The sequence below is a fragment of the Pinus tabuliformis genome, chromosome 6 (genome assembly GCF_031772625.1).
Source record: "Pinus tabuliformis cultivar Carrire ecotype Pingquan chromosome 6, CPIR1, whole genome shotgun sequence".
In the NCBI taxonomy this organism is placed as follows: domain Eukaryota; kingdom Viridiplantae; phylum Streptophyta; class Pinopsida; order Pinales; family Pinaceae; genus Pinus; species Pinus tabuliformis.
The window spans coordinates 1768411916-1768430765 of NC_142292.1; the positions used below are offsets into that span (position 1 = coordinate 1768411916).

The 18850-nt window shown below is 32.9% G+C and overlaps 2 protein-coding genes across 2 annotated transcripts; both read left to right on the forward strand.

Annotated features, from left to right (window-relative positions):
* The first annotated feature begins 13274 nt into the window (after nucleotides 1-13274).
* LOC149266026 (toll/interleukin-1 receptor-like protein) lies at nucleotides 13275-13760 on the forward strand. Its single transcript, XM_089406867.1, has one exon. It carries the CDS (start codon nucleotides 13275-13277, stop codon nucleotides 13758-13760), a length of 486 nt encoding a protein of 161 aa, XP_089262993.1.
* A 118-nt stretch (nucleotides 13761-13878) lies between these two features.
* On the forward strand, nucleotides 13879-14646 carry LOC149266027 (disease resistance protein Roq1-like). Its single transcript, XM_089406868.1, has 2 exons — nucleotides 13879-13945; nucleotides 14111-14646. The coding sequence occupies exons 1-2, from the start codon at nucleotides 13879-13881 to the stop codon at nucleotides 14644-14646; spliced, it is 603 nt and encodes a 200-aa protein (XP_089262994.1).
* Nucleotides 14647-18850: the final 4204 nt, after the last annotated feature.

Genomic DNA, 18850 nt, shown 5'->3' on the forward strand with positions numbered 1-18850 from the left:
TAATTTGTTTTGAAGGATCCATTAATATACATTCAGACACACTTTTCCATATTTATTGTATATCAAATATTCTCTCATATTCTTTTTGGAGGAGTTTTATATTATTTAATATTTCAATGTAATCATGTGTTATACAAATTACATGACAATGCCATAAAATATTTAAGTTTTCAAAGATTTATTTGACCAACATGACTTCTCACCATATCAAATATGCATAATCAAATTCAATAATGCACTTAAAAACATCTTCTAAACTTGGTCTATTAAAAAAACAATGGAGTGCCGAATTAGTATTCTATTTAACATAAACCATTTAAACACTTAATGAATAAATGCTAGACACTTGATATAATGTTTGAGGTGAGTTTTCCTTAATTTTCCTTATTATAATTGATATAAATCAAATTCACTATTTTGTTGCACTCTAATTTATAAAAAAAATATTTTGATCATTGAACAACACAACTAGAATTATAAAATATTTCCTCTTATAGATTTTGAAGTGGTGCCAACATTGTACTAGTATAATTAATTTGTACTCAACGTAGGAAAAGTAGTTAGTGTCAATTTAAAATGGTCAATAATAGTAAGAAAAACAATATTAGTATATTGTTAAATAACATTATAGGTAAGTTTTTTTTTGCAAAATCTATTATTCACGAGTCAAATTTAATACATAAATACAAATGTTAATGATAATAGAAATAATGTAAGGAATCTAAGTTTTAGATGAATGTTAATATGTTCTTTTCAATATAATATCCTTAAACACTACAGGAATAAAAACTAAACATTTGTAATAAATATCTTAGTCAATTTTCTCTCTTTCCTGTTGTATTTGAAAATAATCAAATTGTACTACTTTGTTACTATTCTAATTCATGATTGATTTTGATCATTAAAATGATTAGTAATTGAGATGAGAGGCTCATTTTACAACCCAATATGGGGGGAAAAAATAAAAATTATGTTCTAAGTAGAAAAAATTTAAAAATGAATATTTTGTAAAGTAATTAGAAGTATAGAAAATGTGTGAATTAGATGTTTAAATCTTATACTTTTCAAAAATATATCAGCTAGAGATATGGAGAAACTATTTGAAGATTTATGTTAACTAATTTATGTCAATATCAACTTCATATATATCTATATATAAGAAAAAAGTTTTTTATGGTTAAATTTTTTATTTGGTCGTATATATACTCTCTTTAGCATTCAAAAATACAGTTTCAACAATGAAAAATAACACATTCTATCTTTCACTCAAAATGTTTGCACGTGAAAAAATTTGATCCCTACATCTGCACTTAAAATGGATCTATAATGGTATATATAGGACACATTACAATGATCATTTGTCATTAAATAACTTTATACATAATATATAGCTTGCATATTAATATATTATTCATTAAGTAAGCCTCAAGTTTTTAACATAAAAGTACAAATAATAAATAAAAATAAATTATGCTACTACTCACATTCAACATTTAATTTGATCCTAAAAGAATATTTTCTCCTCAACTCTAAAATGATGCAAACTTCCTACAATAGTATGTAATTTTGATGGTGATAATGATGATTTTCATTCACTAAGACCAAATATGGTATATAAGAAGGTAAAAAGATATTACTAAATGTTATTTCGAATTTTATTGTTATGCTCAAAAAAGATTAAAAGAAGTGTTTCAAGATCATCATAATTTTGTTTAGTTAAACAATCAAGAAGGTTGGTAGCATCACAAATATTTTGAAATTTAATTCCAATGTGAGTATAAACTGGATGATCTATGACAGTTTTTAAATCTTCAACCATATTACGAGTGTTGCAAAGGTGATAGCATTTTTATTGTGCTAACACTCTTTTAGTAATAATCATAACTTAACACATACATGATAGTTACTATATATCAGATTATAATTAAATGGGTTAATAATAGTAACATACACATCATTATTTTCATAAAATAACCTTAACAAACTTATCTTTTAATACAAACCATAAAAATATTAAAATAAATAATGTAAGGAATCCACATTAAGATGTGAAAGATTTGCTTTTGCAAGTTTATGTAAATTTGTTTTATAAATTTTATCATGATAATTTTTACACAAAAAATGGTGAATATCTACATTAAAATTAGTGAACTAAGTGACTTTCTAATTCCTCATTTTGAAAAAATTAAATCTAGTTAAAGTTCTAAATAATGGTATATATTGGACACATTACTAAGACCATTTGTCATTAAATAACTTTATACTTAATATATATCTTGCATATTAATCTATTATTCATTAAGCAAGCCTCAATCTACTACTCACATTCAACATTTAATTTGATCCTAATTTTTTTTTTCTCCTCAACTCTCAAATAGTCCAAACTTCTTACAATAGTATGTAATTATGATGGTGATAATGATGATTATCATCCACCTATATCTATATATATATATATATATATATATATATATATATATATATATATATATATATATATATATATATATAAGGCACTTAAGTCCTCCATAGTGTGTACTAATGCGTTGATCTAAAGCAATAAAATTATGTGATCCTTCTACGACCTTGTTGAGCGACGAAAAAAATCAAGAGTGGTCGAAGTCTAAAGCAGTGGTTAGGGTTATTTTATTCTATTTTTTTGTGGAATTAGTTATTCATTGAACATTGTTCAATAAATCCTACTCTTTTGAGGAAAGTATGAGAGTTAAGGAATCTGAAAGTCTGTAAATTTTTTATTTGATCCAGACATCTATTTTTCTTCTCATTGAAATATATGTGTTCCTGAGCCACCAATGAATGGAAAATTTAAGATCAGTTATATGAGGCCTAAAGCTACACTTTGACCCTAATAAATGGAAAAAATATAGGCTTTGGAGCCCCCAATATTGGACACTTTCAGCCTTGATATTTATGTGATTCACTGCTTGCAATTACACCATGCCAAGGAAAATTTATTGAGGTTCAATCATGGAACCTTTTGTTGATGATTAAGAAACCTGAGGCATCTCTGTTAGAATTCATTTTGTTGTTTTTGAATGATATACAAGGGAATGGTTCGATCATGATTAATTGAAGCTGGCTCACTACGAGTTCCCTGTTTTAACACAAAGATCCAATGGCATACAAATTGTGTGAATTATGACTATACTATAATAAGGATCAATTGAAGTATTCAAAAGAGTTTCATGTTCTACAAACACATGAAGAAACATCGAGTTTTACATACCACAATATGACTTCTTGTTCTGTAGAGCTTGTGGTTTTGATTTAACTAGATTGTCTGGGATCCTAGCAGAATACAATTTTGGAACCATTTTGAAGTTACGCCCATATCGCAGAGTATTGGTTATTGCCAAATTGTTGTTCTAAGTTTGTCGAAGATCTAATACTAGCGTAAATTATGATCATGGTTAAAATACATATCGTTGAGAAAAATATTGGGCAATTGTAATATTTATATTGTATGATTGGTGTTCATGCACATTAAGCATTAGCATTGTTGCACTAGTGGCATAAAGGAATGGCCCCAATCATTTGAAAGCACAATACTTCAGACCCATTCACGTGTCTTGAGATCATTGAATGTTGAACAGGCATTGACCAGGCTATGTAGGACATGGAAAATCCACACTCCCCCACATATTACATCAGATTGACTAATCATACATTTGTAGCATCAATGTATGGTATGACGATGGTTACAAGTTCGAGATCACAGAGGGACAAGTCTAACTAATTTTTATAAGTGCCATTTTGTTGCATATTTAGCAGAATCCAATGATTACTTTATAAATTTCATCTTGTCACACATTTAGTAGAATCCAATGGTCAGAATTTGAAAAGCACCTGGAAATGTGCATTATGTAGAACATATATTTTTTACATGGTCTAGTATGGTTAATTTAGAGTTTTGGGAGCATTTTTTATTCAAATTGAGGATAGAAGCATCATTATACATAGGAAAAGATAAGACCAAAAGGAAAACATCTTTAGATATCCAAAGGCATCTTCAGGTACAATAATGGATTTCTTTGTTTCAACACATATGAGTAGCAAAAGAAGTTCACTAAACATCATTATACACATGAAAGATACATGCAGAAATGTGAAGACTGACCCTTGAGTTTGCATACTATAAGATGTATCTTTAACCATGAACCTCTGTTATGGTTTGATAGTGGCATTGTTATACAATAGTTTGGAGAGAAGAGAATGTATCATATGATGTTAGTAATTCTATGACTGTTTGTGAACCTAGGTTGCTAATCTAGATACTAAGGTCTTATCAGACACATATTGTGGTTGAGAAAATCTTCTAGGGCCTAATAGTTAGCAAATGTTGGTGAGTACGAATTGATTTCATTCAGGATCAGAGGATGATCTGAGATGTATTTAATGACTTATGAGAGAGAGAGAATGGAGAGAGAGCTCCAAAACTGAACTGACCAAGCTTGCCCCCTGATCCTCATAAGCCTTTTTATTAATGAGGCTTATATTTTCTTCATTTTCCATTATTTTCCATCATTTTCCTTCTCACATGCAACTTGTGACCTTTCACCTCCCTTTTCTCATATTTTCCTTTATTTTCATAAATAAATGTGCCAAAAATGCCTTTTTGCCTTTTTAATGCCTTTGCCTTTGCCAATTTCCTTAGCCATAATAACCAAAATGAACACCCACTAGGATGTCTTGCCCACCATTGAGCTTGGAATATGTGTCTAATTGTCGTGGTCTTATATATTTTTACATGGATTTTTAACCAGAGTTACAAATTTTGCCCCATAACATTTATTTCTTCTTTGATATGAATATTGGGACAATTTTCAGTTTTATGTAGTTTGGAACCACATTATGTAGTTATGGATTTGGACTAATGGATTTCTTTCTTCTCTTTTTTTCTTATCCTATTGGTATTTTCTAACATTTTCTTGGGACTTTTTCCATCTTTGTAGTTTGGATTCTACCCCTTGTGGACAATTATTTGAAGTATGTCCCTGTTTGGCACATAACCAACAGGTGAGCTTGTTCCAAGCTTCTTGTTTGTGAGTCCTAAGATGAATACCTTGAGGACCATAATAGTGGGAATTAGGGACCAAACATGATTATGCATTCAAACCTTTAACTTGAAATATAAGCATCAATACTCCAAAAAAAAACCTTTCCATTAGAAAAATGTGACGAGCCATGTCACAAAGGTTAACCTTTAATCAGTTTAATAATAACCATATCCAATAAGTACACAAATCAACATTGTAATTAAGAATTAATCACATTAAATGCTAAGCTTTAATGCCATGAGATGCACCCACCTGCACATATAAAGAGAAAAGGGAAGCCAAACCAATGACTGCAGATTATTTGAACTACTTAATTTAAATTCTATACGGTTGGTTCCCATGGCCTTGCACTTTCTCACCACGCACAATTGGTGAAGACAACAGAGATCCGGTATGCCGAAAGAAAAGTGATGGCGTGTTTTGATAGAATGTTTAGTACTTGTAAAAGCCAATGGGCGGTGGTGTCTCCTTTGGCTGTTGATGAATTATAAGGGAGTTTTTTATTATGTTGTCGATGATGATTAGAGTTTCATTAATTTGTTTTATTTTGAGGAAGCGGAGGACAAAGCTGCAAGTGACCACTTGTATTCTCATTATAGAGTGAAGGGTGGGCACTGGGTTGTATAGTAATTTTTTTATTAATTATATTTGTACATAAGTAATAATTACAAAATAAGAGTTATAAGAATTTAACTAATTAGATTTTAAATAAATAAATTTAAATATTGTGAAAAACTAATAAAATTCATTTGGTAATGTTAAACTATGAAGGAGGTGTATTTTTTTTGGCGAAACACAACCAATAGCTAATCAATATAAAATAAGATTAAAGAAAATGGGCATCCATTAACTACATTTCTTTGTAATATTGGATGTATGTTTTCTAATATTGGATTCTTAAGCTATTGGAGAAGAAACAATAAATAGAAGTGGCTATAACCATAAAAGAGGACCACCTATCATAAAACAAAAATAAATAAAATTAAAGAAAATAAACATTCATTAATGATGTTTCTTTGTAATATTAGATTTCTTACTCTAATATAGCAACAACTTTTTGTGTTATTTACTATATATTAAGAAACCAAATAAGATTCAATAAATTATGTAAGAATAAACATCAAATAATGACATTTAGGTGTGATATTAGATTTCTTACCTTTTTAATAATTGCTTTTTGTGCTATTAACTTTATATTAAGAAATCAAATAAAATTAATTATATATTAAGAAATCAACTAAAATTAAATCAATTTTATTTTAAGAAATCAAATAAAATTTACTGAATTGTGTTTCAATGTAAGTAAGAATGAATATCCATTAATAACATTTTTGATTAACATTGAATTTATTGATTCCTTGGCAATTGCTTTTTGGATTTTTGACGACTATATGGTGAAAGATGAAATAAAAATCAATTTACAAATTACTATGTAATTCCCGTGACAAAAGTGAAAGGTAGGTTTGGAATATTTCAATCAAAAAACCTACTGGAATGTGCCAAGCAAGAAAAAAAGAGTTCTCATGATGGTGGAACTTTCAATTATTTGGAATATTTCAATCAAGAAACCTCCGGAATGTTCCAAGCAAGAAACTTGTTACCTGTTACCTTACCCGTATTTTTGTTAAATTTGTAATTTCAACCGCAGCGGTAACAGCTGCCAGAAACCGGTCAACAATCTCGTCGGAAAGCTCTCGGGTTGATTTCAGGCAAAGCAACTTTTCTGATGATCGAACCCGAGAAAATTTGGGGCTGACACGTGGTTCACCCCTGACGTACTCCAACGTCATTTTCTCGGGTGATAACGTCCAGCACTTGTTGGTCTTCCGATATGGTTATCCACCGTCGGATCTGCTCCACTTTCCTCTGCCGTTGATCACCTGGAGCTGCATACGAACCCACATCAATTCAATGTTTTGCGTGGAGTGAAAGATTTATGGTTGACCGCGGTAGATGAATGAGTTAATGATTGGTACAAGTTTTTGGTGGGCCTTTTTAATGTGAATATGGGCACGTATTATATATGTCTTTTATATATATTTCTTATATACGACATGTATTAAATGTGAAAACGTATGTAATAAGTTTTTTATGTTTTCGAGTGTGTTGACTTTTTAATATACATAACACACGGGAGGTAAATGTAAGTGTGTTCGCAGCAGCGAAAGAGAATACAGAGCCAAATGAAAAGAGCTCGTGGGTTGAAATTTTTCCTGTGTGGAGCATTGTAAAACGAAGGTGCAGTAAAAGGGAAAACCATGTGTGGTTTTGCACAGCAGTGCATAAAGGAAATGGTGAAGCGATTTTTGTAAGCCTGTATAATTTTTATTTACAGCAGTAAACTTATGTAAACTTTTATTACAGCAGTAAGTTGTCTTTCACAGCAGTGAATACAAAAGGGATTTTACAGTGGTAAATCTTTGCATTAGGTTTTAATGAGTAGAATGTTTTATGGTGGTGAAATACTCTGTCTCTCAGTGAAATTTTTTTAGTCTTGCTTGAGAACAAAAGATCCTGGAAAGGTAGAAACAGAGCATTGCCTCTGTGTGTTTGAATTCTTGGTTTTTTTGGTATTTTCCCCATCAAAAATACCCAACACTGGTATTAGAGCCAGCTTAGGCTCTTTGAAGGTGACAAAGAAGCTGAAGGGAGAAGGTTTGTAGCTGCAGCAAAACTTCTCAGGCTAACAGAAGACTCAGACATCAAAGGATTCAGGTACTTCAAAAGTTTTTTTTGTATTGCTGAAGAAACAGTCAGCTGTTTTAAACACACAGTCAAGGATTTAGAGGCATAGAACAGAATACAAGGAATGGCCAGCACAAGCACTGGTATGGGTTTGTTTAACACCCAGCTCCCACAGTTTAATGGGAAGAACTATGACTACTGGTCAATAACTATGACAGCCCTGCTTGCTTCCCAAGATTTATGGGAAATAGTTGAAGAAGGCTTTGAAGAACCAGCAGATGAAACTGAGTTCAATGCATTAACTCAAGGAGAGAAGGATCTGCTGAAGAACAATAGGAAGAAAGATTCAAAAGCCCGTGTGTTGTTGTATCTAGCAGTAGACCAGAGTATGTTTCCAAGGTTAGCAGCAGCTAAGACAGCCAATGAAGCATGGCCAACCCTCAAGACAGCCTATCAAGGCATGGAGAGAGTGAAGACAGCAAAACTACAATTGCTGAGAAAGGATTTTGAGAATCTGTACATGAAGGAGTCAGATAACATTGACTCATTCTTCACTCATGTGATTGGTGTAATCACACAAATGAGAACTCATGGAGAAACCATTGAAGACAGAAGGATTGTGGAGAAAATATTGAGGGTCTTACCCTCAAGGTTTGATGCCATAGTCACCACCATTGAAGAGACAAAGGATCTCTCAAACTATCCAGTTGATGAGCTACATGCATCACTGATAGCACATGAGCAGAGGTTGAGTAGGAATGAAAACTCATCTCTTGAGCAAGCCTTCAAGACCTAGATGTCCTTTGGAAGAGGAAGAGGTCAAGGCAGAGGAAACCGAAGAGGAAGAGGCAGAAGCCAGAACAGAGGTGGAAGGAACAGCCCATCAAATGCACAAGGAAGAGGCAGCAATCCAAATCAGAACCAAGGTCAAGGCAGCAGCCAACAAAGAGATCAGTATCAGGCTCAAGGACAAAGGTATGATAAATCTAATGTTTAATGCTATTATTGCAAAAAATATGGACATTATGCTAGTGATTGTAGAAAGAAACAGCATGATATGAACAGCAGACAAAATGCAAATGTTACAAGAGAAAACAGCAGTCAAGAAAATGTCCTGTTAGCTTGTAACATGGCTGAAACACATAGTGAGGACATATGGTTTTTAGACTCAGGTTGCAGCAACCATATGACCGGAAACATAGCTTTCTTTTCTGCCCTAGATAAAAATGTGAAATCATAAGTCACACTAGGAACTGATAGTAAAGTGTCTGTTATGGGAAAAGGAGAAATAAAAATACTTTCAAAGCAAGGAGAAAGGAAAACCATAGCAGATGTATACTATGTCCCCGGAATGAGATGTAATCTCTTGAGTATTGGAAAGCTTGTCCATAAGGGGTACAATGTTTTCTTTAAAAATGATGTATGCACCATCATGGATATACCACCCAGCAAAAGATGCATTGCTGAAGTGAAGATGACAAGGAACAGGATGTTCCCTCTCAGGATCAGGGCAGACTTGAAGAACAAAAGGGAAATGGCAACAGTCACCCAAGAGGCCTTCCAAAGCATGCCAAAGGATGAGAACTGGTTATGGCACTTGAGATTCGGGCATCTAAATTTTGGAGGTCTAAATCTATTGAGCAGAAAAGGAATGGTAAGAGGATTACCTTTGATAGAGAAGCCAGACAGCCTTTGTGAAGGTTGTATTTTGGGAAAACAACATAGAGAAAGTTTTCCATCAGGGAAAATTATAAGGGCAAAGGCACCCTTAGAGATTATCCACTCAGATTTGTGTGGACCAATGCAAGCTCCATCATTAGCTGGCAGCCTATATTTCTTGACATTCATTGATGACTGTACAAGAAAGACTTGGATATATTTCCTTAAAAACAAAAGTGAAGTGTTTGAGAAATTCCAAAACTTCAAGGCATTTGTTGAAAACCAAAGCGGGCTGCACATTAAAGTTTTGAGAACTGATAGAGGAGGTGAGTATATCTCCAAGGAATTCCTAAGATTCTGTAGAGAAAATGGAATTCACAAACAATTTACAGCAAGGTACACTCCTCAGCAAAACAGAGTTGCTGAAAGGAAAAACAGAACCATCATGGATATGGCGAGGAGCATGCTGAAGGCAAAGCATTTGCCAAATGAGTATTGGGCTGAAGCTGTACATAGTGCAGTTTATATATTGAACAGGTGTCCTACAAAAGCAGTCTTGAACAAAGTGCCAGAAGAGGCATGGAGTGGGAGAAAGCAAGGAGTCACCCACATGAGAGTTTTTGGATGTGTGGCCTATGCACACATACCAGATCAGCTAAGGAGGAAGTTGGACAGCAAAGGGGAGAAATGCATCTTCATTGGATACAGTGATGAATCCAAAGCCTACAGGCTGTACATTCCATCTACCAAGAAGTTCTTTGTCAGCAGGGATGTTCAATTCATTGAAGAGGAAGCTTGGGATGGAAGCATAGAGAAAACAGTGAATGTCAAAAACTGTTTGTCTCATGATGAAGATGATGAGGAGGTGGCTGAAATACATCCCCAAACAGTAGTGCCAACACAAGGACAGCAAGGGACACCATTGAGGACAACACAAGGACAACAAGGTACACCATTAAGGATCAATGAGAGTGCTTCTCCAAGCACACCACAAGGAGGAAATTCAAGTGCATCTTCAAGCACTTGCACACCAAGTGAACGAGGTAAGAAGTTTAGAAATCTATGTGAAATTTACGAAGAAGGAATGAATTCCTTATTTGCCTTGTTTTGTCATGTTGATGATCCTATTCATTTCGAGGATGAAATTAAAGATAGGAAATGGATAGAAGCTATGGATGAGGAAATGAATGCCATAGAGAGAAACAAAACATGGGATTTGGTTGAGTTACCAAAAGGCAAAGAAGTCATTGGTGTGAAATGGGTCTACAAGACCAAGAGCAATGCTGAAGGCAAGATTGAAAGACACAAGGCAAGGCTGGTTGTCAAAGGCTACAAGCAGCAGTATGGGAGAGATTATGAGGAGACTTTCGCCCCGGTTGCAAGAATGGAAACAGTGAGAGCAATGTTGTCCATAGCAGCACAAAACAAATGGAAAGTCTACCAAATGGATGTGAAATCAGCATTCCTAAATGGAGTGTTAATGGAAGAGGTCTATGTGGAACAGCCTCTCGGATATGAGAAGAAAGGTGAAGAGCACAAAGTGTGCAAATTGAAGAAAGCTCTTTATGGGCTGAAGCAAGCGCCAAGAGCATGGTACAGCAGGATAGATTCATATCTATTGGAAAATGAATTTGAAAAATGTGAAGGAGAACCCACAGTCTACATCAAGGAAAAGGATGGTAAAATTTTAATTGTTGTCTTGTATGTAGATGATGTTATTTTCACTGGAAATGATATTTATCTTATTGAGAATTTTAAATCAGTCATGAAGGATGAATTTGAAATGACTGACATGGGTTTGTTGAGATACTTCTTAGGCATAGAAGTAGATCAAAATGAAAAAGGAATTTTTATATCTCAAGCAAGATATGTAAATCAAGTTTTGGGTAGATTTAACATGCAAGAATGCAAGGCAGCAATCACTCCCACAGTGATGGGATTAAAACTCAGCAGAGAGGACAGCGGCAAGGATTTTGATCCTAGCTTGTATAAAAGCATTGTGGGCAGCCTTATGTATTTAACAGCAACTAGGCCTGATTTAATGTATGTTCTTAGCTTGATTTCCATATTTATGGAGAGGCCAAAGGAGGCACATTGGCAGGCAGCAAAAAGAATTTTGAGGTATGTCAAAGGTACCAAAATGTTTGGAATTTTATATCATGCCTCAGAACATTCAGATTTGATTGGATACACTGACAGTGATTGGGCTGGAAGTGTAGATGATCGGAAGAGCACTTCCGGTTATGTTTTTCATATGGGTTCAGGAGCCATTTCATGGGCTTCTAAGAAGCAGTCCATTGTAGCATTGTCTACAGCAGAGGCTGAATATGTGGCAGCAACAGCAGCAGCATGTCAAGCAGTGTGGATGAGAAGAATGTTGAGAAGCTTAGGCCAAGAGCAGGCAAAAGCGACAGTGATTTTTTGTGACAATAGCTCAGCTATTGCACTGTCAAAGAATTCAGTGTTTAATAAGAGAACGAAACACATTGATACAAGGTTTCACTACATCAGAGAATTGGTGAACAATGGAGAAATAGTCCTAGAACATTGCAGGACTCAAGAACAGGTAGCAGACATCTTGACAAAGCCACTGGATCAGAAAAGCTTTGAATTTTTGAGGAAGTGTCTGGGTATGATAGAATTCCCAGCTGTTGAAATTAAAGGGGAGTGTTAAATTTGTAATTTCTACCGCAGCGGTAACAGCTGCCAGAAACCGGTCAACAATCTCGTCGGAAAGCTCTTGGGTTGATTTCAGGCAAAGCAACTTTTCCGATGATCGAACCCGAGAAAATTTGGGGCTGACACGTGGTTCACCCCTGACGTACTCCAACGTCATTTTCTCGGGTGATAACGTCCAGCACTTGTTGGTCTTCCGATATGGTTATCCACCGTCGGATCTGCTCCACTTTCCACCGCCGGTGATCACCTGGAGCTGCATACGAACCCACATCAATTCAATGTTTTGCGTGGAGTGAAAGATTTATGGTTGACCGCGGTAGATGAATGAGTTAATGATTGGTACAAGTTTTTGGTGGGCCTTTTTAATGTGAATATGGGCACGTATTATATATGTCTTTTATATATATTTCTTATATACGGCATGTATTAAATGTGAAAACGTATGTAATAAGTTTTTTATGTTTTCGAGTGTGTTGACTTTTTAATATACATAACACACGGGAGGTAAATGTAAGTGTGTTCGCAGCAGCGAAAGAGAATACAGAGCCAAATGAAAAGAGCTCGTGGGTTGAAATTTTTCCTGTGTGGAGCATTGTAAAACGAAGGTGCAGTAAAAGGGAAAACCATGTGTGGTTTTGCACAGCAGTGCATAAAGGAAATGGTGAAGCGATTTTTGTAAGCCTGTATAATTTTTATTTACAGCAGTAAACTTATGTAAACTTTTATTACAGCAGTAAGTTGTCTTTCACAGCAGTGAATACAAAAGGGATTTTACAGTGGTAAATCTTTGCATTAGGTTTTAATGAGTAGAATGTTTTATGGTGGTGAAATACTCTGTCTCTTAGTGAAATTTTTTTAGTCTTGCTTGAGAACAAAAGATCCTGGAAAGGTAGAAACAGAGCATTGCCTCTGTGTGTTTGAATTCTTGGTTTTTTTGGTATTTTCCCCATCAAAAATACCCAACAATTTTTGGGGGTTGTAAAATAACATTACAATACTGGTTGAGATACAGCACATCCTTTCCACCCATAGTGCGATACGCGTTTGGTGAGCCGTCGGTTGCAGCTTCTTACTTACAGTTTTCAGCTATTCTTCTTATTCATTGTCTCAGCCTATCAGTCCATCCATTCATCCCAATGGCAAACCTACCCACAGCACCGCAACAGAAGGGCGATGCTTCAGCTGCTTCTGCCTGGACCTCTTGTCCCCGATGTTAAAAACACCTTCGTTAGCCATCTCGACAAGCGCCTTCGTGAACATGGATTGTGGCCGTTTCTGGACAGGCCTGAACTGCAGGCCAGACACAACATCAAGTCTCAAATCGAAGCCGCTTTTCGAGTGGCTTCTGTGCACATTGCGATTTTTTCTCTGACTTATGCGGAATCGACATGGTGCCTGGACGAACTAGTCCTTATGCTCAAGTCCGGGGCTCCCGTTGTTCCAATATTTTTCAATGTCGAGCCTTCTGAGGTCAGGTGGAACGACAAAAAAGGAGCATACGCTGAAGCCCTGAAAAAACTCGAGCAGAAGACAAGCAGCGACCCTGAAACTAATGGAGAGAAGCCACGCCACGACTCCGCTACCATTCAAGGCTGGAGAGCTGCTCTTTCTCATGTCGCAAATCTGAAGGGTTGCGAACTGAAGGGCTTTAATGGTTAAACATTTTTAACTATTTTGTGTAGTTGATATTATCGGTATATGATATTATCGTTAGCAGTTGTAGTTTCGGCTACTTTGAATCAATGAGAGACCTGTGGTATTGAGTATATCCTATTACATGTCACCAAATTTGGGGATTTTCCATGTCACAAGTTTTGGGGATGTTCTGATGTTTCCACCATGTGGTTTTTCAGAATAAATCATAGTGCATGTGTTGTTGTTAGATGTGTGATCGTTATCCTTATTCCTCAACCAACACTTCATATTTACCCAGGCGTGTCTCATTGGTTATTCATCCAGGAACGAGCAGTAGCTCTTGGACGAAGTTGTGCCAAATGTATTGAAAAAAGGTCCAAAAACACCGTTTTTTGTGGCTAAAATTCCAACTGGTTTGGATGATAAGCTACAAGACTTTGAAAGTACAGTGCTGTCGCAGCAGGGGCAGGAGCGTGACGTCCAGGCCAGGGTCGTGGGAATTGTAGGTGTTAGTGGTATTGGGAAAACCACTTTGGTGAAACAGATCTTCAACCGCAGGTGCTCTGAGTATGATGGATCCTCTTTTTTTTGTGATGTTAGTGAAACTGCAGCTAGAAAATCTCTGGTTGATTTGCAAATGAAGCTCATTAAGGACTTGACACTGGTTGATTTGCAAATGAAGCTCATTAAGGACTTGACACACATGGATATTAAAATTGAGATTGTGGACCAAGGTGTGATAATCCTTAAACGGTACCTAGCTTCTTGTAATGCAATGACAGTTTTAAATAATGTAGAGAAGGCCGATCAATTGGATGCATTCTTACCAATTAGGGATGTTCTTAGTTCCAATAGATTGATACTAGTTACTTCTCCGGACAAGCATGCTCTCCTAAATAATATAAGATAATGTTAATGTTAGGGTTGGTATTTTTTTAATAATATTAAATAATAATAATAATAATTTTTTTAATAATATTAAATAATTATTATTATTATTATTTATCGTAATTTTTAATAATTATAATATGTTTTTTATAATTTTAATTTAATTATGGGTTAGAATTAAGTTTTTATCTCCAAATTAGTTATGTTTATTTAATTGATTGAGTTTAATTTAATTAATTAAAAAAATATCAATATATATCTGGGCATTGGGCATGGTATTGATAAACCATGGTATTGTAAAAAAAACTATTTACAAATTAAGAATTTCCATGGTTAAGAATATTGTTACATGTATTTTAAAATGATTATAGGTTTAATTCATATATTGATTATTTTTATAATTAATAATACATAATTTAAAATAAAGCTATAATGAAGTTTATTTTTATAAATTAATTTTTTTTTTGGCAAAATGTGTTGATTATTATCATGGATTGATGCTTATTTGTGTTTACCAAACATTTAATTCATATGGCTAATTTGCAGATTTAATGATTAAAAACATGTCTTTTACAAACAAACAAACAAAAATTACTAAAAAAAATTGAGTTCAAGTTTGAAGAGAAACATATTTTAATAATCAAATCTTTACATAAAATTATTTTTATTTTAAAATTTTATTTTCTTTCTGGAAAAGACGTTATATAAGCATGTGCTCATGCTCAACTTAAAAAATGAAAATAGTTTATTTTTTAATTGAAAAATATTTATTTATTAATGATAATGTGAATGAACATTAGTTTAAGCACAAGAAACTAGTTTATTTTTTAATTGAAAATTATTTTCTCATTAATAAGTTGATTAGTATTTTGCAACTTAATGTAATCAAATGAAATAAGTTATTTTTTTGTAATTTGGCATGACTAAATCTATGACTTCACATCAACAAGTGTTTTAACAAAGCACCTCTCTAAAACCCCATGGACATCAAATGAAAAAGTTAAAAATTATTAAAATGAATAAATTTTGTTAGATCTAAGACTTTTGTGATCCATCAATTTAGAGAAAAGTCTTCGTGATTAATCACATCGTAAGGATTGGGTCTAATAAAAATTTGATGAAAACTTTTAACTCAATTTTAATAAAAATTGTGATTTTTATTTTATTTTTTATCCAATAATATTTCATTTATTTTCAAACCAATTCAAAATATTCAAAAATAATTCTTTCATTAAATTTTAATATCTTTTCACTTTTTCTTTTTTTTGAAACATTAAAAATATTATGTTAAACATAATTTTATTTATAATATATAAAATTTATTAAAAATAAATAAATGAGTTTTATTTCCATAATTTTATTTACAATATATAAAATTTATTAAAAAAAATAAATGAGTTCTATTTCCATACAATTCCATGGATAGAAAGACCAATAGAATGCCTTTTGGAAATGAAAGCATCTGAAATAGTCTTTGTTAAGTAATTATCATATTATGCATTGAATAAACAATTTTTTGAGATTAATATTCTAATATGCAATTGAGCCTTATAACATGTGTATGTTATTTTAGATATAAATGTTAAGTTAAATTGACAAATGTAATATATTGGTGTAGAAATCAAGAGTAGATGAAGCAAAGAAGTGCAATAATTGTTAAAATAGAATGATGATTGTTATATATATATGTTTGTGTAGTTTTTAGTGAAGTTAGAAAAAGCTTGATAAATATTCAATATAATTAATTACACTTTGTTTAAAGGTAATTATTCAATTATAATTATTAAAAAGAGGGATTAAATTGTGTATTTTTAAAATAAAAAGAGATTTAAATCTTCTCAAAATGAAGTTTATGTGAATAGATAATGTTGTCTATAAAAAGGTTTATGTATATAATGGTGTTAAATTTTTTTCAAATAATTACCTTTAAAGAAAAAACAATTGAAAAAGGAGTATACACCCACTAGGATTTGAACTAGTGAGCTTTGAGAATGGAGTGCCCTAACAATACACCCATTCATTGTCAATTCAAAGTGTTATGGACATTATTTTTCCTCTTTGAATTTTATTGCTTTTTATTTTTTGTTCTTTTATTATTGTTTCCAATTTAGTAGTCATGATTTTATCCAACAATAAATTGATATAAACACAAAATTTGAATAATATTACAAAAATAAAAATATAGTTATCTAATATTATAAATTAACAAATAGGTAAATATTTATATAATTAACTCAAAATATGGATCAAAGTGATTGGAATAGGGTTGGCCATTGATAGGGACTAATAATAATAGAGGAGACATAAAGATTGTGATTTCATATATAAAGTGATGAATTATTAAGAAATTAATAATAATTTCTTTGTTTTTCAATAGTTTAAGCTAGTTATTTTTCTATTAGTTGATATCAAAGCTAGCTTCCTTAGCTGTCATAAGGGATATGTTCTCTCATTTTTTAGGTTTCCAAATCTATTATATGGATATGTTCTCCTTTTTTTTCGAACTTATATGGATATTACATGGGAACTATTGTCTTCAATTAAGGGAATTTTGAGGTCTAAAATGGGTCTCCCATTGAAAATAATAAAACAACAATTTAAATAATAAAATAAGTGATGAAATTTTAAAGAAAAAGAGAGTTTTTTTTTTTAAATCATATTTTCAGCTTATCTCTTTATAAGTTTACTCAAATTTCAAGTGCATCCTATGAGTACCCACTTTGCATATTTTTTAGTAGACATTTTTTTTTTTAAATGCATGTAAAAAATGTGTTTTCAGACACCGTTTTGACCTCAAAATTCTCCTAATGCTTTTTCAAGCTTCCATAGCCATTATAGGGATATGTTCTCTTCTTCTGGAGTTTATATACTTGTTAGAAAGATTCATCATATTATTTAAATGAAGAGAAAACATAAATAAGGGTTGACTAAACTTTTCTCAAGGATGGTACTCACGTCATAGGATATCCACTAGATGGGTTGATTGACCCTTCCTCACACATAATATTTCCATCAAGACAATGAATGGGGATACGTTAGCTAATAACCCTTTGTTATGAATAATATTGTAATCTAAGGGGTCATAGGGAAGGGTTGTTTAGGGTATGATCCTCTTTTTAACCAATATCCTAGGTCCTTGACCATAATATTTTCACTATGTGGGGGCACTAAGTGTGTTCAAATAACTCTTCCTCAAATTCAGTATTGCCATTGAGGGAGGCCCAAGGGAAGATTTCATTAACCATTAAGCATAACATTGATGTCATAGAAAATTTGAATTCATCAAACCCTTTTTGATGCATAATATACACTAAAAGGGAACTCAAGGAAGGAAAAATCAACTTGTTCTTGATCATAGTATTTACATCATGAGGGAGCATGAGAGAAAGGGTCAATTAGCCCTTTTTAAAGACTTAGTCATTTCATTGGGGGAGATTGTAAGGAGGGGACGACCAACCCACCCTTGTGCATGGTATCATGTCATAGAGAATCCGAAGGTAACTCTGAGCCAACCCTTTTTGAGGAATAGTATTCATTGTTGAAGGGGACTATGTTGAAGGTTTGATGAATCCTTCCACAAGCATAGAATTTTCCCTGTGGGGAAGTATCGAGAATAGACGATTCACCCATCCTCAATCATTTTATTCTAAAAAGAGAGTAGGCCAGTCTATTAATATCCTAATCCTAATGTTCTAGAACTCTAAATTAATTGTTTTAGGATTTAGTTTATTCTAGCATATTTGTCAATTAGTTGAGAGGGTCTATAGCTTAATATGTAAATGAGACTTATCACACTCATTGGATTTTAAGATTGGTTTCTCTCCTAGAATTTAACTTAGAGTTAAATAATATCAACTAGTTCTATTTTCATGTGAGGTTCATAGGCTTTTACTATTTTCTTTGCAACTATTTTTTTCCTTATTTTATAAATTTTTGCGTGAATGCATTTTTTCAACATGGTATCAATTTCAAAGACATATTGAATAATATGGGAAGAATTGGTGATGTATTGGGGAAGCACTAAAATATCCACAACATCATCCTACATCTCTCCAAATTCAAAAGTAGTATTGAGGTGATAAAGAAAGATAATATTTTTTACTAGTTAAAAATACTGTATCAAATATATTTTGATCTTGAAACTTGATAGATATTGTTATTTTATTAGATTTACCTTGTTTGACAAGTAAATAAGTTGTAATCTAATTTTTATTTGTAAAATCTAT